Source organism: Hypanus sabinus, chromosome 4, assembly GCF_030144855.1.
Source record: "Hypanus sabinus isolate sHypSab1 chromosome 4, sHypSab1.hap1, whole genome shotgun sequence".
NCBI lineage: Eukaryota > Metazoa > Chordata > Chondrichthyes > Myliobatiformes > Dasyatidae > Hypanus > Hypanus sabinus.
The window spans coordinates 14,449,315-14,471,361 of record NC_082709.1 but is presented as its reverse complement, the minus strand read 5'-3'; the positions used below and the strand labels follow the sequence as shown (position 1 = coordinate 14,471,361).

The 22,047-nt window shown below is 39.3% G+C and overlaps 1 protein-coding gene across 1 annotated transcript in view; it reads right to left on the bottom strand.

Moving 5' to 3' along the window:
- Positions 1-5,279: 5,279 nt before the first annotated feature.
- The window catches only part of LOC132392425 (potassium voltage-gated channel subfamily H member 7-like), a 529,705-nt gene continuing 512,937 nt past the window's right edge, over positions 5,280-22,047 (bottom strand). Inside the window, exons 12-16 of the mRNA XM_059966250.1 lie at positions 19,912-20,011; positions 17,195-17,458; positions 10,073-10,244; positions 7,428-7,611; positions 5,280-5,570 (exon numbers count right to left, since the gene is read on the bottom strand). Coding sequence (XP_059822233.1) covers positions 5,292-5,570; positions 7,428-7,611; positions 10,073-10,244; positions 17,195-17,458; positions 19,912-20,011 — 999 coding nt within the window. The 3' untranslated portion in view covers positions 5,280-5,291. The remainder of the gene's footprint in view (positions 5,571-7,427; positions 7,612-10,072; positions 10,245-17,194; positions 17,459-19,911; positions 20,012-22,047) is intronic.

The window sequence follows — 22,047 nt, the reverse complement described above, 5'->3', positions numbered from 1 at the left end:
TTCTTCTCGGTACCATCAAAGAACACTGGCCACAAAAGCATTCGGGTGATGAATAGCTTCCCTACAAATCAACTAGGACTAACTTCCTAATCCCTTCGCTTTGGTTACTGGTTTAAAACTTCCTGGAGTTGGGAGTTAGTTAGCTTGATGGGAGCCATTCAAACAATGATATGGTATACCATAGCAATGATTTATAGAGTTCAAACACCCCAATTCAATGATGCGGCAGCAGTGATCAAGTTGTGTGATGTATGAAAACTACAACTGGTAGTTCCTTCAGTGCTGATGAGACACTTAATGGAAATGAATTCAGTAAACCTGTATCTATAAGAGAAAGGCTCATCTAATAAACTAACATACCTACAAGAATGTAGAATATAGCTGGAAGAGAGTGCTTCCCAATGATAATGTACATTTGTAACACCAGACCTAGAATTTTGTTGGTGATTTTAATCAGGCTGTCACCATACATGCCCTAATTTTGATACAATGTGGTCCCAGATATCTCATGTGTACTACCTGCTAGACAGGATCAGGATCAGAAAGTAGGAGCAAGTCTGGATCACTTAGTTGTGCATCTGTAGTGAAGTGAATCCAAGTACCCTGATTCGTAACCCAGAATGAAGAACTCCTGTGCATATTTTATTTTAACCATTAATAAACTGCCTTTTGTGATTGGAGAAGCTTCCGAAATGTTGCCTTCAACACACAAATATTTCAGCGGTCTCTCCGTGTCAAATTCTTTTAATCAATTAACATGCAGCTATAGGACTGGGAGGAAATCTTGATGGCAGCCAACACCATACAACTGGGCTTTCATTTTAGGCCGTCACAAACTAGTAGAAATAGCTGCAATTTATATAATTTCACTCCTTAAATAAATGGATAATGATTCAGTGAATATGATTCGATGAATTTTCTCCTAATTACCGAGGACCATTCCTGCCTGCAGGCCAGAACTAAATGTACAAGTACTTTGTAATTTTGAATTCACCAGTAATTCTTTCATGAAATTCCGGATAAACCAACAGAATACAGCACAAATGTACTCATTATTATAGCATTAAAATATGGATTTAGGAGTACAACACTGGTATTAAGTAATCCCTAACTCCATATTTAATCGGAAGAAATTCTGTAGATGCTGGAAATCCAAAGCAACACACACAAAATGCTGGATTAACTCAGCAGGTCAGGCAGAAAGGAACAAACCAGTCCTAAAGAAGGGTCCCGCTAGAAATGTCGATTATTTGTTTACTTCCATCGATATTGCCTGACCTGCTGAGTTCCTCTTGCATCTTGTGTGTGCTCCATATCTTAATTCTCTCTACAGAGTATGGTTCTGCTGGTGCAATATTAAAAGAAGGGTATCAGAACAGAGCAACCAGACTAATTGGATGGCTGAGATTACGCTGAATTTGTGGATAGGAAAGATGTTTGGAGATGATGCAATTTCTTCTATTAAAGATTATTGATGGGTTAGATAATGTAAAAACGTGTAATTTACGAGGAGAACAGAAGATTCAGAAGAACAGAAGATGCCTGCATAGGAGTAAATTCACATTCATAATGAATCTGCTTAAATATAATAAGATAAACAAGCAATTAATCAGTGGAATAGGCTCCCTGGGGAGGAGGAAGCAATTGATATAGAATATGTTTGCATTTAATTGGATCCCTTTTCTTGATAAAAATTACCAGTATGATCCCGGCCTTAGGAGATAAGTGTAGAGCTGGGGTTCCCAACATTTTAATTAACTATTAAGCAAGGGGACCATGGACCCCAGGTTGGAATTCCCTGGTGTAGAGTATTTTGCGTATTTGCACCATGATCCCATTGCAGTACATGGAAGTGGGTGAAATATACTGGCATGGATTGAGCATTGATTATGAAATACAAATCAAAGAGTGGGAAGAAATGGATCTGTCTAGAACCAGTGGGGTGCTCTTGGATCAGAGCTCAGAGTGCAACTAATCATAGTGTACATCAAAAATTTGGATAAGTAAGACCAAATAGTTTGCTGATGGCACTAAATTAGATAAGATACAAAAAAGGTGAAAGATTGGAAGATGGAAAATATTGTGGAAACATGTGAGGGTATCCACTTTGGTGAACATAATAAAAATACAGAGTGTGGATGGTGAGAAGTTTGGTCATGCTGATGTTCAAAGCGACTCAAATTGCTGAATGCAAACGTGGAAGTGTAGTGATTAAAAGGGAAAATGGTATAAATGCAAGAGAAAAATAAATGCATTATGCCTGTTTGAGATGAGTGCTCAGCTTCAGTGTGATTCTCTAAGAAAGGATCTAATTGCCAAAGAGGAACTGTAGCCATTTGAGGAGATGTTAGGTAGACTGGGATTCTTTTCTTTAAAGTTTAAGTAAATAAGAGGAGATCTTATTGAACAAGTAAAACCCTTAAAGGCCTTGGCAGGCTGCATTCAGGAAAACTTTCACTAGCTGCAGTGTCTCAAGCTAGGGAGCACTGTTTCTAAAAGAAAGAATAGACATTTCAGGACTGAGATGAGGAGAAATTTCTTGACTCAAAAGATGAAGAATTCTAGAAATTCATAGACTGGAGAACTCTGCAGGCTCAGTTATGGTATGTATTCAGAACAGGGAGAGCAGATTCCTAGTTATCAAGGCTGGAAGAAGATACTGAGGCTGAACATCAGCTGTAATCTTAATGAATAGTGAACTGATTGGTTCACTCCCACTTCCACTTCTTCTGACTCTATGCATTTCCACTAAGTGTTCCGGTTTCCTCAAACATCCCAAAGATATGCTAGAAGGTTTTTTCTTGAAAACTGTAAATTACTCCTTGGTGCAGTTAAGTGTCAATAGAATCAAAGAGAGGTTGATGGACAAGTGAGAAGGAAGAGGATGGAATGAAATAAGGAGAGAGGGACTGGCACCGGTGGGTGCTGGCACTGAACTGATGGACAAGAAGCCCTTTCTCTGTGCTGTAACTAGAAAGAAAGTAATAATTTGCAATATAGTACATGATTAATTTAACACGCATCATGGTTGGTGTAGTGTTGCTAATCCCTTGTTTCAAGGGTGACTTTACCATGACTTGCTGACAGATAATGTGAAGCTTCAGGATTCTGACTTTAGATCCTGGCAACAGACATTTCCAAATTGGCTGTATTCAATTTCCTTTCCTTTCTCTTTACTCATACTATTTCAATTTTCAAGCTCAGAGAACACATACACTAATTCACCTGTTTCTCTGAAAGAAATGAAGGTAATTGTCAGATAGATGCTTAGGGTGATTTTGGGTGTATGGGTTGCAGACCTTCTCACCATCAGGATTCCCTTATTCTCATTGCTGATTGTTTTGGACCAATTGCTAGAGTTTTGTTGCTGAGATAAGATAATAACTGTGTTATTGTACTGTAAAACTACTAGGATAATGGAAGGCAAACTATAAAGGTGCTGGTCTTATTTTGTACCACACCTATTGCAGCACAGATGGTTTCATGAATATATGTTTTCCCCCAATGACAGCAAGAGTTCATTTTTAGAAAGATGATAATATCAATTTTAGTTTGCAGTTATTAGGATACTTGCATTGGTTTCCAGTTTTATATGTATAAAGGTTGATTAAAAATTGAAACCTTATTCTGCTAAAATACATTGCTGTTAACTACTTATTGTTACTTATAAATGCTGTAGATAAGTTGTTTAGCAACAACATCAACTAATTTAGGTGAACTAATTTTAGAGTAAGATAACTGAAACATAAGACCATAGGACCATAACTTATAAGAGCAGAATTACGGCATTTGGCCCATCGAATCTGCTCTGCCAGTTCATCATGGCTGATCTATTTTCCCTCTCAGCCTCAATCTCTTGCCTTACCATATACCCCTTCATGCCCTGACCAATCAAGAATCTATCAACCTCTGCTTTAAATATACATAAAGACTTGTCCTCCACAGCTGCCTATAGCAATGAATTTCACAGATTCACCACTCTCTGGCTAAAGAAATCTCTTTTCATCTCTGTTCTAAAAGGTGTCTCTACTCTGATACGACTCTGGTATAGGACTCGCCCACCACAGAAAACGCAGAAAAGTTACATTGTTTGAACAATGTTACCTCATGGTCTGAACTATACCCATTGATTATGATACTAAAAACAATGAAGAAAATTGTGGTGTTGACATGTTTGACCTGTGCAGAATAAATATTTCAAGATGTCATTTAACCTGACTTAAGTAATTCTGAGATCTTAAATCAATTATGAGATGATGGCATAAATATCATAAATATAAAGTCAACCCAAGTCAGCAGAGCCTTTTAAAGAAAAATCAGGAACACTGATATGCAAAAATATCAATTTCTTAATAATCAGTATTGATAAGCTGTTTTGTTGGATTAATCAATGATAGATGGCTGGGTTGGAAACTAATCTGATATGTTGAGCTGCCTGTGATTAATGCCTTGTTAGTGACCATGGACTTTTTATGATTATTCAAAAATAATATTTAAAGAAACAAATGCTACCATGTGAGCCAAGCACCAGATATACAAAAATATTTATTGCACTTTAGACTTATGGACCTTTTAACAACTGAAGCAAGTCTTATGCAGAAACTGACAGCTGAACTCCACATGTATGCCTGTCTTTCAGGCCACTATTATACTAGACTCCTATAATGTAACTTGTATTTTCTTCACTATGAAGATTCAATTGTATTTTCCCATTCCTTCATAGAATAGCAATGTTGGAGGAAAAAGAAAAGAAAAAGCAAGCTAATGGGTTTAGTGGAATGGTTAGATGCTATTTTAAGCACAAAATGTACAGTTCCCACTTAATTGAAAGAGCTATGAGCTCAATGTGCTTATAGTAGCTGTTTATTTCAAGTAATAATATTTAGTTCAGACCAGAACTGCAGCCTCTGTCTGTCAGACTTAAGTATGCAGACGTCATTCTCCCTTCCCCCGCCCTCCCTAACCCATGAAATCTCTAGTTTGAGTTCAAACTAACTTCATGCAACACAGAAACCAATGTAATGGCATGCATTTCAGGCTTCGTTATTTATTCAAGGTGCCTTGGATTACTGGCAGTGCGATATTTTAAATGTATTCTTATTGAAGCTTTTCAGGTCATTATCAAAGAGGAACTTTAACATTGTGGGCTCAGAGCTGAAATGAATCTACAGTGCTTTTGCATATGACAGTATCATTGTAGACCCCTGAGACATACATGGACAATGCTATTCATAAATAGGAAAACAGCCACTCAAAGCAGCAGGACTATTGAAATGCAGAGTACTAATTGGCTATATGCCTGGAAGACCAGGATCTGACAGATGCCTGTGAAGACCCAGCAGTCCCATGGTGCTTACTGAGGAATCTGGTAAGGAAGGGTGTCGCATTGTATGCAAAGAGGATTGCGACTGTTGTTGCTGCTGCTGTTGTTGGGACTGTAAAATTTGTTCTGGTTCTTGGTCCAAAAATGTGGCAAAGTTGTCTTCTGATATTGTGTTGAGATGTACGCCACTGGACAATGACTCTTTGGATTTCAGTTTGGATTTTTCAAAATCTGAAAACTCTGGACTCTGAAAGAAAAAAAAATCAAAACCTGCAGTTGGAATATCACAGTAAACAATCCAACAATACTTATATGTAGAGTAGTGGCTCGTTATATCAATCTGGAGTGATGGTGAGGTTTAAAGATTCAAAGCATATTTATTATCAAAGTATGTATGCAGTATACAACCCTGAGATTCATCTTCCCACAAACAGCCATGAAACAAAGAAAACCATGGAACCCTTCCAAATAAAAATATCAAAACTCCACCACACAAAAAAAAAATCATGCAAATCATAAGTGAAAATCTCAAATATACAGTATATATCCCAGCCCATGTCTGGAACACCGCATATAGTCCTGGCTTCTTCCTGTAAGAATATCTGCCACTAAAACAGCCAAACTATCGATTTATATATTATCTAATCTGTTCTTCTTTCAATACATATGCTTATATTACATTGGAAGTAGATTAGAGAATGCCTATCAGAAAATAGCTGAACAAGTTGGAGCCATGCCCATTGGAGTTCAAGAGAAGGGGAGCCAACTTTTATTAAAACATGCAAGGTTTTGAGGAGAATCATTGAGGTGAAGTTTGAGAGGAGATTTCTCTCATGTGGCTGATTGAATTGAAGGGCATATCTTCAGATTAAGGGCTATCTGTTTAAAATGGAGATGAGAAGGAATTGTTTCTCTGTGAGGATTGTGAGTTTTTGGAATTCTGCACACCACAGTGCGACAGAAACTGATTCATTATATTCATGGGTGGGATAGACAGATTTTGTCTATAAGCCTATCATATTTGATGAGTAACAGGCAGGATAGTAGGGCTGAGGCCAAGATTGGTTCAGTTCTGATTCAATGATATGACAGACTGTTTGGGCTAATTCATCTTTATTTCTTGTGCTCTTATAAATCATCTAAAATACTCACGGTATTTTAGTAGTGGCCTCTTGCAAAGGTTTGATGCTCATGTGAGATCTTTGACCTAATCAACTCCACTGTTAAAAACCTCTCTACCTCCACCCTCCCACCTTATCCACCATCCTCTAAACTCTCTGACAACAGGTGTATGATTTAAAAACTAAAATTCAAAAATTATGTCAGAAGAATAATGAATGGGACTATTAAAACATTTCCCAGCATTCCAGTTTTCAATGTAGATGGTGTTGTAAGCCAACTATCTCCCAACTTAACTGGGACTACGTTGTTCTGGCATGGTTTCTGCTACTGATATCAGGAAGTATTAAATTACGACATGTAGTGGAGAATATATTGACTGGCTGCATCACAGCCTGGTATGGAAACACCAATGCTGTTGAATGGAAAATCCTACAAAAAGTAGTGGATATGGCCCGGTCCATCACGGGTAAAGCCCTCCCAACCATTGAGCAGATCCGCATGAAGTGCTGTCTAGGGAAAGCAGCATCCAGCATTAGGGATCCACCATTCAGGATATGCTCTTTTCTCACTGCTGCTGTCAAGAAGAAGGTACAAGAGCCTCCCATCTCAAACAACCAGGTTCAGGAACACTTACTACCTGTCAGCCATCAGGCTCTTGAACCAAAGGGTCACTCAACTTCACTTGCCCATCATTGAAATGTTCCACAACCAATGGACTCACTTGCAAGGACTCTACATCTCATTTTCTCAATATTTACTTATTTCTTCTGCTTTTGTTTTTTTCACAGTTTGTTGTCTTTTACACTCTGGTTGAATGCCCCCGAGTTGGTGCGGTCTTTGATTGATTCTGTTATGGTTATTATTCTGTAGGTTTATTGAGTATGCCCACAAGAAAATAAATCTTAGGGTTATATATGGTGACATATATGTACTTTGATAATAAATTTACTTTGCACTTTGAATTTTAGTAATGGATGTTTACCTGTGGAGTTGTGGGAAAACTGTGGTTTGTGGTTACAGGTTGGACTGTATGTACCATTCTTGATGATGATCTCTGGTAGTCTCTTATGGTTGTTACCATGCTGTATGCAGGCGGTCCTGACATAGACTGCCGTTGCAGTAACTGCAAGATGGCATGAATGTCAGTAGACATTTGTGATTCCAGTCTAGAAAAGAAAAAAATATTGCATATTTTATTCCAACATTCTCTTTAAATCTCACATATTTATAACAAACAATAAGAGGATGACTAGGGAGAGAATAGGCCCTCCAAAGGGCCATCAGGTCTGTCTATGTGTGGAGCTGCAGGGGATAGCTAAGATTTTTAATGTCTATTTTTCCTTGGAAATGAATAAATAGTTGACATTTTGGGCTGAGACCCTTCTTCCGGACCAGTTCAGAAGAAGGGCCTCGCCCCAAAACGTTGACTGTTTATTCATTTCCATGGATGTTGCCTGACCTGCTGATTTCCTCCAGTATTTTGTGTGTGATTCTTTGGATTTCCAGCATCTGCAGACTTTCTTCTATTTGTATTTCTCCTTGGCAGTTTAAGAGTGAAAGGTGAAATATCTAAGGGGATCGTCTTCACTCAGAAGGTGGTGAGAAGGTGGAACGAATGGCCAGCAGAAGCAGTGATTGCAGGTTTGATCTCAACCTTGAAGAATAATTTGGATAGGTACATGAATGAGACATGTCCTTGTATTGGTTGATAGGACTGGGCTGAATGATAGTTTGGCATGGACTGTGTGGGCTGAAGAGCTTGTTTCTGTGCTGTAGTTCTTTATGACTCTATGAGGATATCATGGATACCAAAGAAATGAGGGCAATGATAGTGAAACTTTGGAATATATACATATCATGAGGAAGGAGGTATTTGCAGCTTTGAAATGCATTAAGCGGGGACAAGTCCCCAGAGCCTGTCCAAGGGCATATTTGGACCTGATGGGAGGCCAGAGAAGAAGCTGTGGAGCCCCCTTTGGAGATATTTTCTTCTTTGTTATCCACTGCTGAAGTTCCAGAAAACTGGAAGGTGGCTGATGTTCTTCCTTTGCTCAAAAATTTTAGAAGGTCAAGCCAGGGATCTAGAGGTCAGTGAGCCCGACTTCAGTTGTGAGGCAGTTTCTGGACAGAATTCTGAGGGACAAGATCTCCCATCACTTGTAGTTAAGGCCTACTCAGGAATAGCCAGTTAGGGAGATGGGCTGAGGAATGGCAAGTGGATTTCAAATTAGTTAAAGTGTGAGCTGATGCATTCAATCCAGGGCAGTAAACAATGAATGGTAAGGCACAGATGAGTGTTGTCTAACAGAAGAATCTGAGAGTACAAGTGCAGAATTCGCTGAAAGTGCTGAGCAAGTCATCAGTGTTGAAGGAGAATGGCAGCACATCGGCCTTGGTCAATCAGGCATTGATTTTAGTAGAGATATTTGTTACAGTTATATAAATCATTGGTGAGGCCAGACTTGCATTAATTGTGTACAGTTTTCTCACCCTGTTATAGGAAAGATATTGTCAAGCTGGAAAGGAATTAGGAGAGCTTACAAGGGTGCTGCCTGGACTATAGGACATGAGTTATATGATCATGCCAGATCTTTATTCCTTGGAGAATATGGAGAATGAAAGGTGACTTGATATAAGTTCATAAAATCATGAAGGGCTCGATAAGCTGGATGGTCATAGTCTTTTTCCCCAGGGCCGGGGAGCCAAAAACTAGAAGGCAGGGATATAAGATAAGTGGGGTGACGTTTAAAAGAGGCCTGAGAGATATTTTCTTTAAACAGAAGATAGTGAACACCTGAATTAAGCTGCCAGAGAAAGTGGTCAATGCAGCTACAATTGCAACATTTAGGGGGCACAGGTAGGTACATGGAGGGCAAGGGCTTTGAGGGTTAAGAGTCGAACACAGACATCTGAGACTAACAGAAAGGATGCTGTGGTTGGCGTGGACTAGTCAGGCCAAAGGGTCTGTTTCCATGCTGTGTAACTCTATGACAGAACCACGTTCTGTAAATTTTACTTAATGATGATTTTACTAAAGACTAATTATTAGAAGCTGAGTTCCCATATCTGGAAAACACTTTATGAAATAGTACTAAAGATATGATTTCATGAAGTCCATGTACAGTCATGCACTTTGGTAGAAGAAATAAATGCGTAGACAATTTTCTAAATAGAGAGAATATTCAAAAATTCGAGGTGCAAAGGGATTTGGAGTCCTCGTGCAGGATTCCCTAAAGATTAATCTGCTAGTTGAGTTGATGGTGAGGAAAGCAAATGCAATGTTAGCTTTCATAAATATAAAAGCAATGATGTAATGTTGAGGCTTTAGTTGGCCATGTGACTACCCAGCCTGTTCTGAATTGTCTTAATCATATTTGTCACCCTGTTCCCACATCTCTTCAAATGCTTTTCCTCCTTTCTTCTATCAAATTAATCATAATTCTTCATCTGTAAAGAACAACCACAGATGCAGGAAATCCAAAATAAAGATAAAAATTGCTAGAATTACTCAGCAGATCAGAAAGCATTTATAGTAATAGAAAAAGAGTTACTGTTTCAGATTAATCACCTTTAATAAGAATTAGGAAAAATGTTATTAGTGTTGATAGCGTTGAGAGAATTCATTACCTGCTGAGGTGTTCCTGAAGTAAATCTAGTCTGTGCTCAACTTCACCATAGGTTAAATCACTTCCTGACTCTGAGATACCCTGGGCTGCTTGAGAACTTGCTGATTGAGTAGACATATCAGGGTATTCTGCTGTTTTCCCACTTTCCCAGTCCTTTAGTCTCTCACTGGAATCTGACAAAATCCATAAAACAAAAGATTATTTTCAATAGTTGTCTTTTTACCTTCAGCAAATGTGGCGATGTAAAAGTTGAAAATATTGTGATCATTAATAACAAGAATATCTTTGACTTACAACTAATATTGGCAATTAAAAGCATACCAACGCAGAAATCCACAAGTCTAAATTAATCAGTTACAGCATTATTTACTGTTGCGAACAGGATCATACATTGCTTGTTTGTTATGTGCCGTGTCATTGACGTGGACCATCATGGTCTTGCCATGAACATCATTGTTCTTGGCAAATTTTTCTACAGAAGTGGTTTGCCATTGCCTTCTTTTGGGCAGTGCTTTTATAAGATGGTGACCCCAGCCATTATCAATACTCTTCAGAGATTGTCCGCCTGGTGTCATTAGTCACATAATCAGGACCTGTGATATGCACCAGTGCTCATACGACCATCCACCAACTGCTCCCATGGATTATCTTGACCCTGATTGGGGAGCTAAGGTATTCCTTGACCAAGGGTGACCTGCAGGCTAGCGAAGGGAAGGAGCTCCCTACTCCTCCTTTAATGGAGGCATATCTCCTCTGCACACCCACTTACAATTAAAAACAAAAAAAAATCATAGAAGTAAAAAAGAGCTAAGCTGAAGCTCTTCACATATTTCAATGTTGGGAAATTTTTCATGCTTAGATGTGCTGATATACAATACATGTAGTTTCTAGCTAACCTAAGGTTTTATTTCCAGTTGTCTGTTTTGAGGCATATGTGTTGACGTTCTGAAATAGAAAGTAAGAAAATAGAGGAGGAAGAAGCCATGTCCCCTCAAGACTGCCCCATCATTCAAAATGATCAATATGATCAATTGTAGCATTTAAGAGTTTGGATAGGTATAAGGATGAGAAAAGTATGGAGGGCTCTGGTTTGGGTGCAGGTAGATAGGACTAGACAGAAGAACAAGTTGACACAGAATAGGTGGGCTGAATGGCCAGTTTCTCTGCTGTAGTGCTCTATGACACTATGGCTGATCTGTCCCAAGTGTCAGTTCCTCTTCTGTGCCACTTTCTCATTGTTGTCAGTTCCCCGATTGTTCAAAAAATTACCTGCTTCCTCTTTAAATGCTCCAGTGTTCAAGCCTCTACAAACCCCTGAGTTAGAGAGTTTCTGAGATTCATGACTCACTGTTAAAAGAAGTACCTAGCTAACACTGCTTTAAATGCTAGCCTCCGAATCTTTGAACTGCATGTTCAAGTATTTATCTGTAAGTACTGGAAGCATATTAGTATCTATACTGAAATATCTTAGGATCATCTATTCTCCAAAATATCAAAGAAAGTTGATTTAATTTCATTAATCATGATAGGAGCATTCCAGAAATTAGCTTGGGGCTTCTCTTTTGAAGTGTCTCTACTTTTAATAAGTTCAGGTAATGGGGGACAATGAAATAGCGGACAAACTGAATAAGTATTTTGCAACAGTCTACACTGTGGCAGACACTAGCAGTATGGTGGAAGTTCCAGGTGTCGGGGGCATGGAGTGTGTGAAGTTAACATTACTAGAGAGAAGGTCCTTCAGAATCTGAAATGTCTGACAGTAGATAAGCCACCTGGACCAGATGGTATACACCTCAGAGTTTAGAAAGAAGTGGCTGAAGAGATTGTCTGAGGGATTAGTAATGATCTTTCAAGAATCACTAGATTCTGGAATAATTCTGAAGACTGGGAAATTGCAAATGTCACTCCAATCTTCAAGAATGGAGAAAGGCAGAAGAAAGGAAACTATAGGAAATTTAGTCTGACCTCAGTGGTTGGGAAGATGTAGGAGTCAATAATTAAGGATGAGGTCTTAGGGTACTTGGAGGGATATGATAAAATAGACCATAGTCAGCATGGTTTCCTCAAGGGAAATCTTGCTTGACAAATCTGTTAGAATTCTTTGAAGAAATAAAAAGCAGGATAGACAAAGGAGTATCAGTTGATGTTGTAGAAACATAGAACACCTACAGCACAATACAGTCCTTTGGCACACAATACTGTGCCAAACGTACTTACTTTAAAAATTACCTTGGGTTACCCATAGCGCTCTATTTTTCTAACTCCTTACGCCTATCCATGGTCGCTGGAAGCCCATTTCATGCACTCACCACTCTCTGCGTAAAAAACTTACCCCTGACATCTGCTCTGTACCTACTTCCAAGTACCTTAAAACTGTGTCCTCTCCTGTTAGCCTTTTCAACCTTGGGAAAAAGCCTCTGACTATCCAACGATAGTGTACTTGGATTTTCAGAAGGCCTTTGACAAGGTGCCGCACATGAGGCTGCATAACAAGCTATGAGCCCATGGTATCACAGGAAAGATCTTAGCATGGATAAAGCAGTGGCTGATTGGCAGGAGGCAAAGAGCAGGAGTAAAGGGAGTCTCTTCTGACTGGCTGCTGGTGAGTAGTGATGTTCCACAGGGGTCTGTGTTGGGGCTAATTCCTTTTATATTATATGTCAATGATTTGGATGATGGAATTGATGGCTTTGTTGCACAGTTTGCAGATGATATGAAGATAGGTGGAGTGGCAGGTAATTTTAAGTACAGAGGCTACAGAAGGAAGTAGACAGATTGAGAGAATGGGCAAAGAAATGGCAGATTGAGTATTGCATCAGAAAGTCTATCGTCACGTGCTTTGGTAGAGTAAATGAAGGGGCTGACTATTTTCTAAATTGAGAGAAAATACAAAAAAAAACTGAGGTGCAAATGGATTTGGGAGTCCTTGTGCAGAATTCTCTAAAGGTTAATTTGCAGGTCAAGTTTGTGGTGAGGAAGACAAATGCAATGTGAGCATTCATTTCAAGAGGACTAGAATATAAAAGCAAGGACGAAATGTTGAAACCTTATAAAGCATGGGTGAGGCCTTACTTGGAGTATTGTGAGGAGGTTTGGATGCTTAATCTTATAAAGGACATGCTGACACTGGAGAGGATCCAAAGGAGTTTCACGAAAATTATTCCAGGATTGCTTGGCTTGTCCTAAAAAGTGAGCTTGATGGTTCTGGGCCTGTATTCACTAGAACTTAGAAGAATGAAGGGTGACCTCATTGGAAACTATCGAATGGTGAAAGTCCTCAATAGAGTGTATGTGGTGAGGATTCCCTAAAATGGGAGAGTCTAAGACCAGAGGAAATAGCCTCAGAATTGAGGAGCGTCCTTTTAGAAAGGAGATGTGGAGGAATTTCTTTCGCCAGAGAGTGGTGAATCTGTGGAATTTTTTTGCTACTGGCAGCTGTGGAAGGCAAATCTTTATGTATACTTAAGACAGAGTTTGATAGCACCTTGATTGGTCAGGCATGAAGGGATGCAGGGAGAAGACAGGAGAATGGGGCTGAAAGGAAAACTGGATCCAACATGATGAAATGGTGGAGCAGACTCGATGGGCCAAATGGCCTAATTTTGCTCTTATATCTTACGGCCTTATGGTCTTATGCATGGTACTCCAGGTGTGGCCTCACCTGTACAATTGTATCAATACCTCCCTTTTTCTAAACTCCAGCCCTCTTGCAATAAAACCTAATACGCTATCTAACCATATGCGGGACCTGTTCGTTATGCTTTCTACACAAATAAATCTAGATATTTCTGTTGACTCATCTGCAATCATCTTGATTTAGATAATTACCTTTAGATATAGTTTCACACACCACCATATTAAACACTATTTGCCAAGTTTTGGCCCATTGTTCAACTCAACTATATTAAGCTGCAGTCTCCTAAAATGGCAAACTTGAATACCTTACACCTTGTTACCTCTTCCATGCCATTAATATACATTGTAAATAACTGAGGGCCAAAGTATGATCACTGGAGCACTCCACCAGTTACCAAGGGCAATAATGCCTGTACGCCAATGATGTATCACGTATCACAGTAAAAGATCAGTCTGTATATTCTATTTGTTACACACGCATTTTATTGCATTTAGTTATGTTCTTTCCACATGGAGAAAGAGTGATGTAGTGACTACACACTACAGATTATGACAAGTACAGCAATAGAATAATCAGAAAATGCTACAGATCTTCAGTTAGAAAGACAGGAACTGTTTAGGGATGGTCAGCATGCATAACGTTGTGCATGGGACACCATGTCTCACAAATTTGACTGAGATTTTTGAAGAGGTAACCAAAAGGAATGATGAGGGCATGGCATTGCCTGTGGACTTTAGCAAGGCTTTTGACAAAGTCTTGCATGATAAGATGGCTCAGAAGGTTAGTTACCTCCAAAAGGAACGCAACCCCAGAAGGAGATTTGCTTACTTCATTGAGCTATGTTGGCTAGGGTCAGGGCTTTATGGTAGGGTCGCCCATCCAAACAGGTCAAAGTGTAGAGGCCAGACTAAGAGCGATCCGCCATGTTCAGAGGTCCAGCTCAGGGCTAATGACCTTGGCTGGTAAAACAAAATTGCTATTGGAACAGAAATGAAGAATCCTTCTCTAGTTGAGAATTCAGAGTCTCTACCCGGAACTTGCATGAGTAACAGTAGTGAAAACCACGCTACTGACACGATGCAGGAAGCTTGGAACACTGCCAGAGCTGAAGGACCTTCATTTTTACCCTAACCTCCAGCAGCATAATGGGCAGTAAAGGGAAGGTTAGTTCCCATGGAATCAAGGGTGAGCTAGCTAACTGAATACAAAATTGGCTTGGTTGCAGAAGGCAGAGTATGGTAATGGAGAATTATTTCTCGGGGTGATCTTACTAGAAGTATAAAATATATAAAGATCAGATGCATGGACACATTCTTTCTCTCAAGACAGGTGAATCTAAAACTTGAAGAAGTAACTTTAAGGTGAGAGGAGAAAGATTTAAAAGAGATTTGAGTGGCAAGCTTTTCATAGACGGTCTACTGGATGTGTGGAACAAGCTGTTAGAGAAGTGATAGAGGAGGATGCATTTACACCATTTAAATGACATCTGGATGGGTGCATGTATAGAAAAGGTTTAGAGAAATAGAGGACCAAACACAGGCAAATTGGACTAGCTCCGGAAGGCATCTTGGTTTGTATGATCTATGGCTCTAATACCAATCATATGCCTAGAATTATAAGAGACTGCACATGCTGAAATAAGAACCAGGAAATAAACTGCTGGAAGAAGTCAATAGTTAACTAACCCATTGTGTGGGACAAGACATGATCAACATTTCACATTGAAACACTACATCATGATGAAGAGCAGAGAAATAAGCTACTGTTTTTGTTTGCACGTTGGTTGTTTGTCACTCTTTGTGTGCTTTGTTTTCATTGATTCTATTGTATTTCTTTGTTTTATTGTGAATGCCTACAAGAAAATGAATCTTGGGGAAGAATTTGGTGACATTATATACTTTGACAATAAACGTGCTTTGAAGAGAGGAAGAGGTAGAACAGGGGAATGGCAGTTGATAAGTGAAACCAGATAAGTAAAGTATAGGGTCAGATGGAACCAGCTGTGGGAGGGGGAATGTGGAAAAGAGTTTCATTTTTTAACTATCTCTTTCCCCCTTCTCTCTCTCTCTTCCTTTTCACCCACCTGTTTCCATCTACCCATTAACCCTGCCTTATCTAGTTCAAATGCCACTTACCAGCTTTTAACCCAATACTCCCCTCTCCTCCCAAACTTGGCTTCATCTGCCCATTCATTCATGCTTATTCTGGCTCCACCTACCACCTACCACACTCTGCCTTAATTCTAAATACTGGTTAACTTTACACTCATAACCATGATGCACAGTTTCAACCTGAAATGTTGCCTATCCACTTATCTCGATGGATGGAGATTTGCAGTTTTGAACTTTAAAAATGCATCGTTTCCATTGCCCCTTATGCAGCTGTTCATAAATTAAATGTAGCTTGGAAGTTAGAATCTTTGATGTGAGCCAACGTTCAATGACATTGGGAAGTAATAAAACATGGGAATTAATTGGCCTGCATGACAATTGGTCTGAGCAACACACACAAAATGTTGGAGGAACTCAGCAGGCCAGGCAGCATCCATGGAAAAGGGTACAATCAACAATTCAGGCCAATACCCTTCATCAGGACATGAGGCTTGATGAAGGGTCTCGGACAGAAGCACTGACTATACTCTTTTCCTTAGAAGCTGCCTGGCCTTCTGAGTTCCTCCAGCTTTTTGTGTGTGTTGCTTGGATTTTCAGCATCTGCAGATTTTCTCTTGATTGTGATTAGACAATTGGTCTAATTTTTTTTAACTCCCAGAGGACGCTGTGTCCACTGGCAGAACTTTGGCTGCGTCTCAAAAGGACCTATACTCTTAGCTAGGTATAGCTTTCCCTTCCAAAGAATGCCAGGCAAATGACCTGCACTGTAATGTTGTTTCCTGGAGCATGAGAACATGAAGTTCACTATTTCTACCATTCAGTTCACTCTGGCTGCAACGTCAAATTATTTACTGCATAAAAGCTGATATATCTGAATCACAAATAATTGGACCCAGGCTCAGAGCTATTTAAAACTCAATTATTGCTCTGCTCAGGAGATTCAGATAGATGTACCTTTTAATTATTTCCTTAAATCAGCTGTTTATTTGTCAGTGATATTTTAATCACATAGTTAACAATTCTTGCATTACTGTAATATTATATTTTTTTACATTCAGTGTGGAATACGCCCTTCCAGACCTTCAAACCACACCATCTATCAATTCCCCATCTTAATCCTAACCTAGTCACTGGAAAATTTACAATGACTAATTAACCTACCCACTGGAACACCTTCGGACTGTCGGGGGAGACCTACATGGTCATGGGGAGAACATACAAATTCTTTACAGGAAGCAATGGGAACTGAACCCCGATCACCGGTACTGTAAAGCCGTTTGCTAACCACTACATTACCATGCCACCCCATGCAATAAAATGTGATCTACCATTCTTTAATGTATTTACTATACTAGATTTTGTTCTGGTATCTCACCTGGCATCTTAGTTCTTCTTTCAGCTTTTCTACTTTGAATTTCGGATCCTTGTGCAAACCCCAGTCTGCAGTTCACTTCTATCTCAGCAGGATAGTCCAATATTCCAGAACATAGTGGCTTTTTCTCCTCGTCCACAGAGGTAGAAAGGGAAGATGAAGTACTTGGTTTTTCTTCTAAATCCCTTTTTTTATAATAATGTTGCTGGTCACATTTTGGGATGTTTTGAGATGCTCCCTGCTTCCCATATTCTTCTTCATCATCTTCTGTGATAGAAAATATTATCAAATGAAGTAAGAAGTTGTTATTTTAAGAAACCCACAGACTAGAAAATGGATTAGCTCTTTATTATTAATGTTTTAATGATTTTCTTTAATTGGTGTGGTTGATGTATGATGTACTGTGGCTTGCATAAAAACATGAAATAGAATCCATTCAGCCCCTCATATCATAAGACCATAAGATATAGGAGCAGAATTAGGCCATTTGGCCCATCATCTGCTCTGCCTTTTCATTATGGCTGATCCATTTTTCCTCTTAGCCCAAATCGCCCGCCTTTTCCCCATATTCCTTCATGCCCTGCCTAATCAAGAATCTATCAACCTCTGCTTTAAATATTCCCAATGATCGGCTTCCACAGCTGTATGTGGCAACAAATTCCACAGATTCACCATAATCTGGCTAAAGAAATTACTCCTCATCTCTGTTCTAAAAGGAAACCCCCCTATTTTGAGGCTGACTCCATCATCTCAGTCTCCAATGGCAGCCCTGATATTTTTTTGAGACTGAGATTCCAGGTATTAGACACCATAGACAGGGAAAACATTATCTTTGCATCTACCTTGTCAAACCCCACAATAAATTTGTACGTTTCATTGGGATCATCTCTCATTTTTCTTAGCTGTAGAGAGTTTAAGTGCAATCTCTCCTCAAAGGACAATCCTTCATCCCCGAAAGGAATTAATAAATAACTCAGTAATTCATATCAATGCTTCAAACTTAGCCAAAATATCATACACCACGTTCAAGTTCCAGCTGCAATTTCAATACAATCATACCTTCTAATTATAGGTAATTTCCAGATTGTGTAATGGTTCCATTTTCAGGAAATTTCCATTGGCCTATTTCTCTGTAAGTCATAAATATCTCCTTATTTGGATATTGAGGAAGACAAATGCGATATTAGCTTTCATTTCGAGAGGACTAAAATATAAAAGCAATGATGTAATGTTTAGGCTTCATAAAGCACAGGTGAGGCCTCACTTGGAGTATTGTGAGAAGTGTTGTGTCCTTTATCTGATGTTGGAGAGTGTTCAAAGGAGGCTCGTGAAAATGATTTTGGGATTGAAAAGCTTGTCATATGAAGAGCATTTGATGGCTCTAGGCATGATATTCACTAGAATTCAAAATGCGGGGTAACCTCATTGAAAACTACTGAATGGTGAAGGTCTTGAATAGAGTGGATGTGGCGAGGATGTTTCCTGTTTCAAAGGTTTCAAAGGTACATTTAATTTCAGAGAAATGTATACAATATTCATCCTGAAATGCATTTTCTTCGCAACCATCCACAAAACAGAGGAGTGCCCCCACAGTTAAATGTTAGAATCTCAAAGACCCCCCCCCAGCTCCCCCTCCCACGTATAAGCACCAGCAAAGCAACGATCCCCCTCCCCACCAGAAAAAAATGCATCAGCACCCACCACCGAGCACTCAAGCATGCAGCAAAGCAACAGCAAAGACACAGACTTGCACTACCCTAAAGACTACTCGTTCACCTGGTATTCAACATACCACAGGCTCTCTCTCTCTAATAAAGGAGAAAGAGGTGTCTCCATTTCACAGTGAGATATGATGTTAAAAGTCTGTTGTGTCGCTTCTTCCAAGCTCTGTGCCCAAAGATCTCGGGTCTCTGGGCACACAGTCAGAGATCTTCCGTCGCCCAGGACTCACCGATTTCCTGCCGAGACACTGACCTTTTGGTCTGCCCCTCTCCAGAACCACAAGATCTATTGTGGGAGAGTCTAAGACCAGAGGACCCAGCCTCACAATAGAGGGGTGTCCTTTTAGAACAGAGATGAGGAGGAGTTTTTTTAGCCAGAGAGTGGTGAATCTGTGGAATTCATTGCCACAGGTGACTGTGGAGACTGTCATTGGGTATACTTAAGGCAGTGGTTGATAGATTCTGATTAGTCAGGGCATGAAGGGATACGGGGAGACGACAGGAGATTGGAGTGAGAGGAAAATTTAATCAGCCATGATGAAATGGCAGAGCAGACATGATGAAAGGCCTAATTCTACTCCTATATTTTATGGTCTTATGGTCTTAGTGTAGACATCTATACTGTATTGCTCTATATATATTTCTTATAATGCTTTCATATCATTGAATCATTACTATAATGTTAACCAAAATTAAAATAATGGAATATTCTGTATATTGTATCCAGTCATTATTGAAAACCATAAAACAATTTTGTTATTTTCATTATTATAAATTGCTTGAAAATGCTTTATTAATGTATGGGAGAAAGTACATAAAGTCAGGTTATTTGAAACCCAGTGAGCCCCTGAGCTTAATTTGAAGTGATACTGAGAACAGAACTCTAGTTTGAGCTAAAATTTTCAAATAAAAAAGATTGATCCAAAAGCTAAATATTTCAATTGTAACATTTTTGTAAATTCAGTGTTTAGGACTAACAGGAAGCATGAGATGAATTACCTCCATTGGTTCTCTTTTTAAAGGAAAGTTTTCTTCTTCTGGTTCTGGGAACATCCTCATCTGAATCATTGCTTGATTCTGCTTTGAGTAGAATATCTGCCTGGATAACAGACAAAATAGTAGTAACTTCAAACAACAGCATTCATTGTAAATGATGAGAATTTATTTCACTCCTCACTTGCCCAAGAGCTTCAAGAAGCTCACAAGGGGAAATGCTGATGCTTTAATAGTTATGATGGACTCTTGATTAAAGTCTCTTTGCAAGGTCTCCGTGCTACAGCTTGCATGGTGTGGGGTGGGGGGGGGGTGTGTATGGTGCTTCTGCTGGTGCAAGTGGAGGGGAGGGGGAGTGTTGTTGCTTCTGCTGCTGCTTGTATGATGGGAGGGGTAAATGGGAGGAGAAGGGGGCTTTGGGGCTCTGAAGTTTCTATCGTTCATTCTATGGAGTTTCTTGCTTTGGGGCTGTATGTGAAGAGTAAGAATTTCAGGTTGTATACTGTATACATTCTCTGATATTAAGTTGATCCATTTGATTGAATTTAACATAGACCGTTGGTTTGGTCTCTTGAGAAATATTCTCCCAATGCTTATTTGAACTACAATCAAAAAGTTATGCAGAATATGTGCTAGGAAATTTAAACCTGCTAAGTACCATGTAGCGCACTCATTGGTATCAACCTGCTCTGAATTTCTAGCCAACTTTACATTTAACACAGTTTAATTTAAATCATCATTAGGTTGTGAGTTCCCAACCTTTCTATGCCATGCAACCGTTCCATTAACTGAGGGGTCCTTAGACACCCGGTTGGGAAGCCCTTTTAGGTGTTTAACATGTTGGAAAATCTGATTCAGTTAAATGCAGAAATGCAAATTGGTTGCACCACTTGCTAGCAATCGTTCTAAAATTTGATCTGAGTTACTAAGTATGGATGAATGGCCAGATATGAAAGAGAACAGGCTTAAAAGTTTTCAATGCCTGCATTGTAGGTTTTAGTAGATCAGATGGAAAGTTGCGAAAACCTTTAGAATTCCAGTGACACACTAGGACTTCCAGACATATACTCAGGAGGAACTGAGATAGAAAACCCACAAGATCACCAGGGGAAGCCCAAGGACCACAATGCAGTACCACAAGAAGTTTAATGGACTTCACATGAATGGCAAAAATGAACAGTGAAGGCAAACATGAAAGGTGAATGAAGCCTTGGTACATCAACTGGAATTCTCAGCTCAATTTAGCACACCCTCATCTTCTATTAAAAATTGTGTTAATCAAACAGCATTTATGTAATGTTCTCATACAGCATAGACCTTCACATACTGACCACCCCTGCCCAGCATGGATGCATATCACAAAACTTGCAGACACTGTCTGTTTCTCATCTATTACCATCATATTGCAAAACGGCAATGCATAACACTAATCACCCAAATGACTATTGCCATAGTTAAATTTTGCAGCTGTATCTCCACTTTTTAATGCTTCTGATAATACATCTTCTGCCCCGTTTTGTAAGACAGCTATATTTTGCAACAATTTAGTATATTATCATTTCTCCACCACAATTTTTCATCCCTGGTCTCCCACATCCAGGCATGCACTTTCTCTCAGGACCCATTGCAAAATAGCTTCAATAGGGTGGAACTGAAGTATCTACTAATTCATGGAAAAGCTGGTGGACTCTGATGTGATTTCTCCTTATTTCAGAGAACTTCCTGCAATGAAAGAGCACTGCTAGGTGAGCATTGGACATTGTCTCAGCTGAGCCTGTCTTGACTGTGAAAGAAAAAATGGAACAAAATCTGGAATTAAGGCACTAATCATTAATACAACTGCTTTAGCAATTTAGCAATTTAGCAATTTAGCAATTTCCAAAATAAACTTATAGTCATGTAGAACACTTGAATTGTAGGCAGTCTTGTTTGTTGAAAACATGACAGCTTGTATGAAGACAACACTAACAGAAACATGAGCTTGTAGAAACAATTTTCTTTTGGCATTGATTGCAGGATAAGTATTGACCAAGTCACATGAAGACCTACTATGTTCTTCTTCAAATTTTTGACACCTATTGGAGAAGGCAGGAGATCACAAGATCACAAGAGAAAGGAGCAGAAGTAGGCTATTCAGCCCAT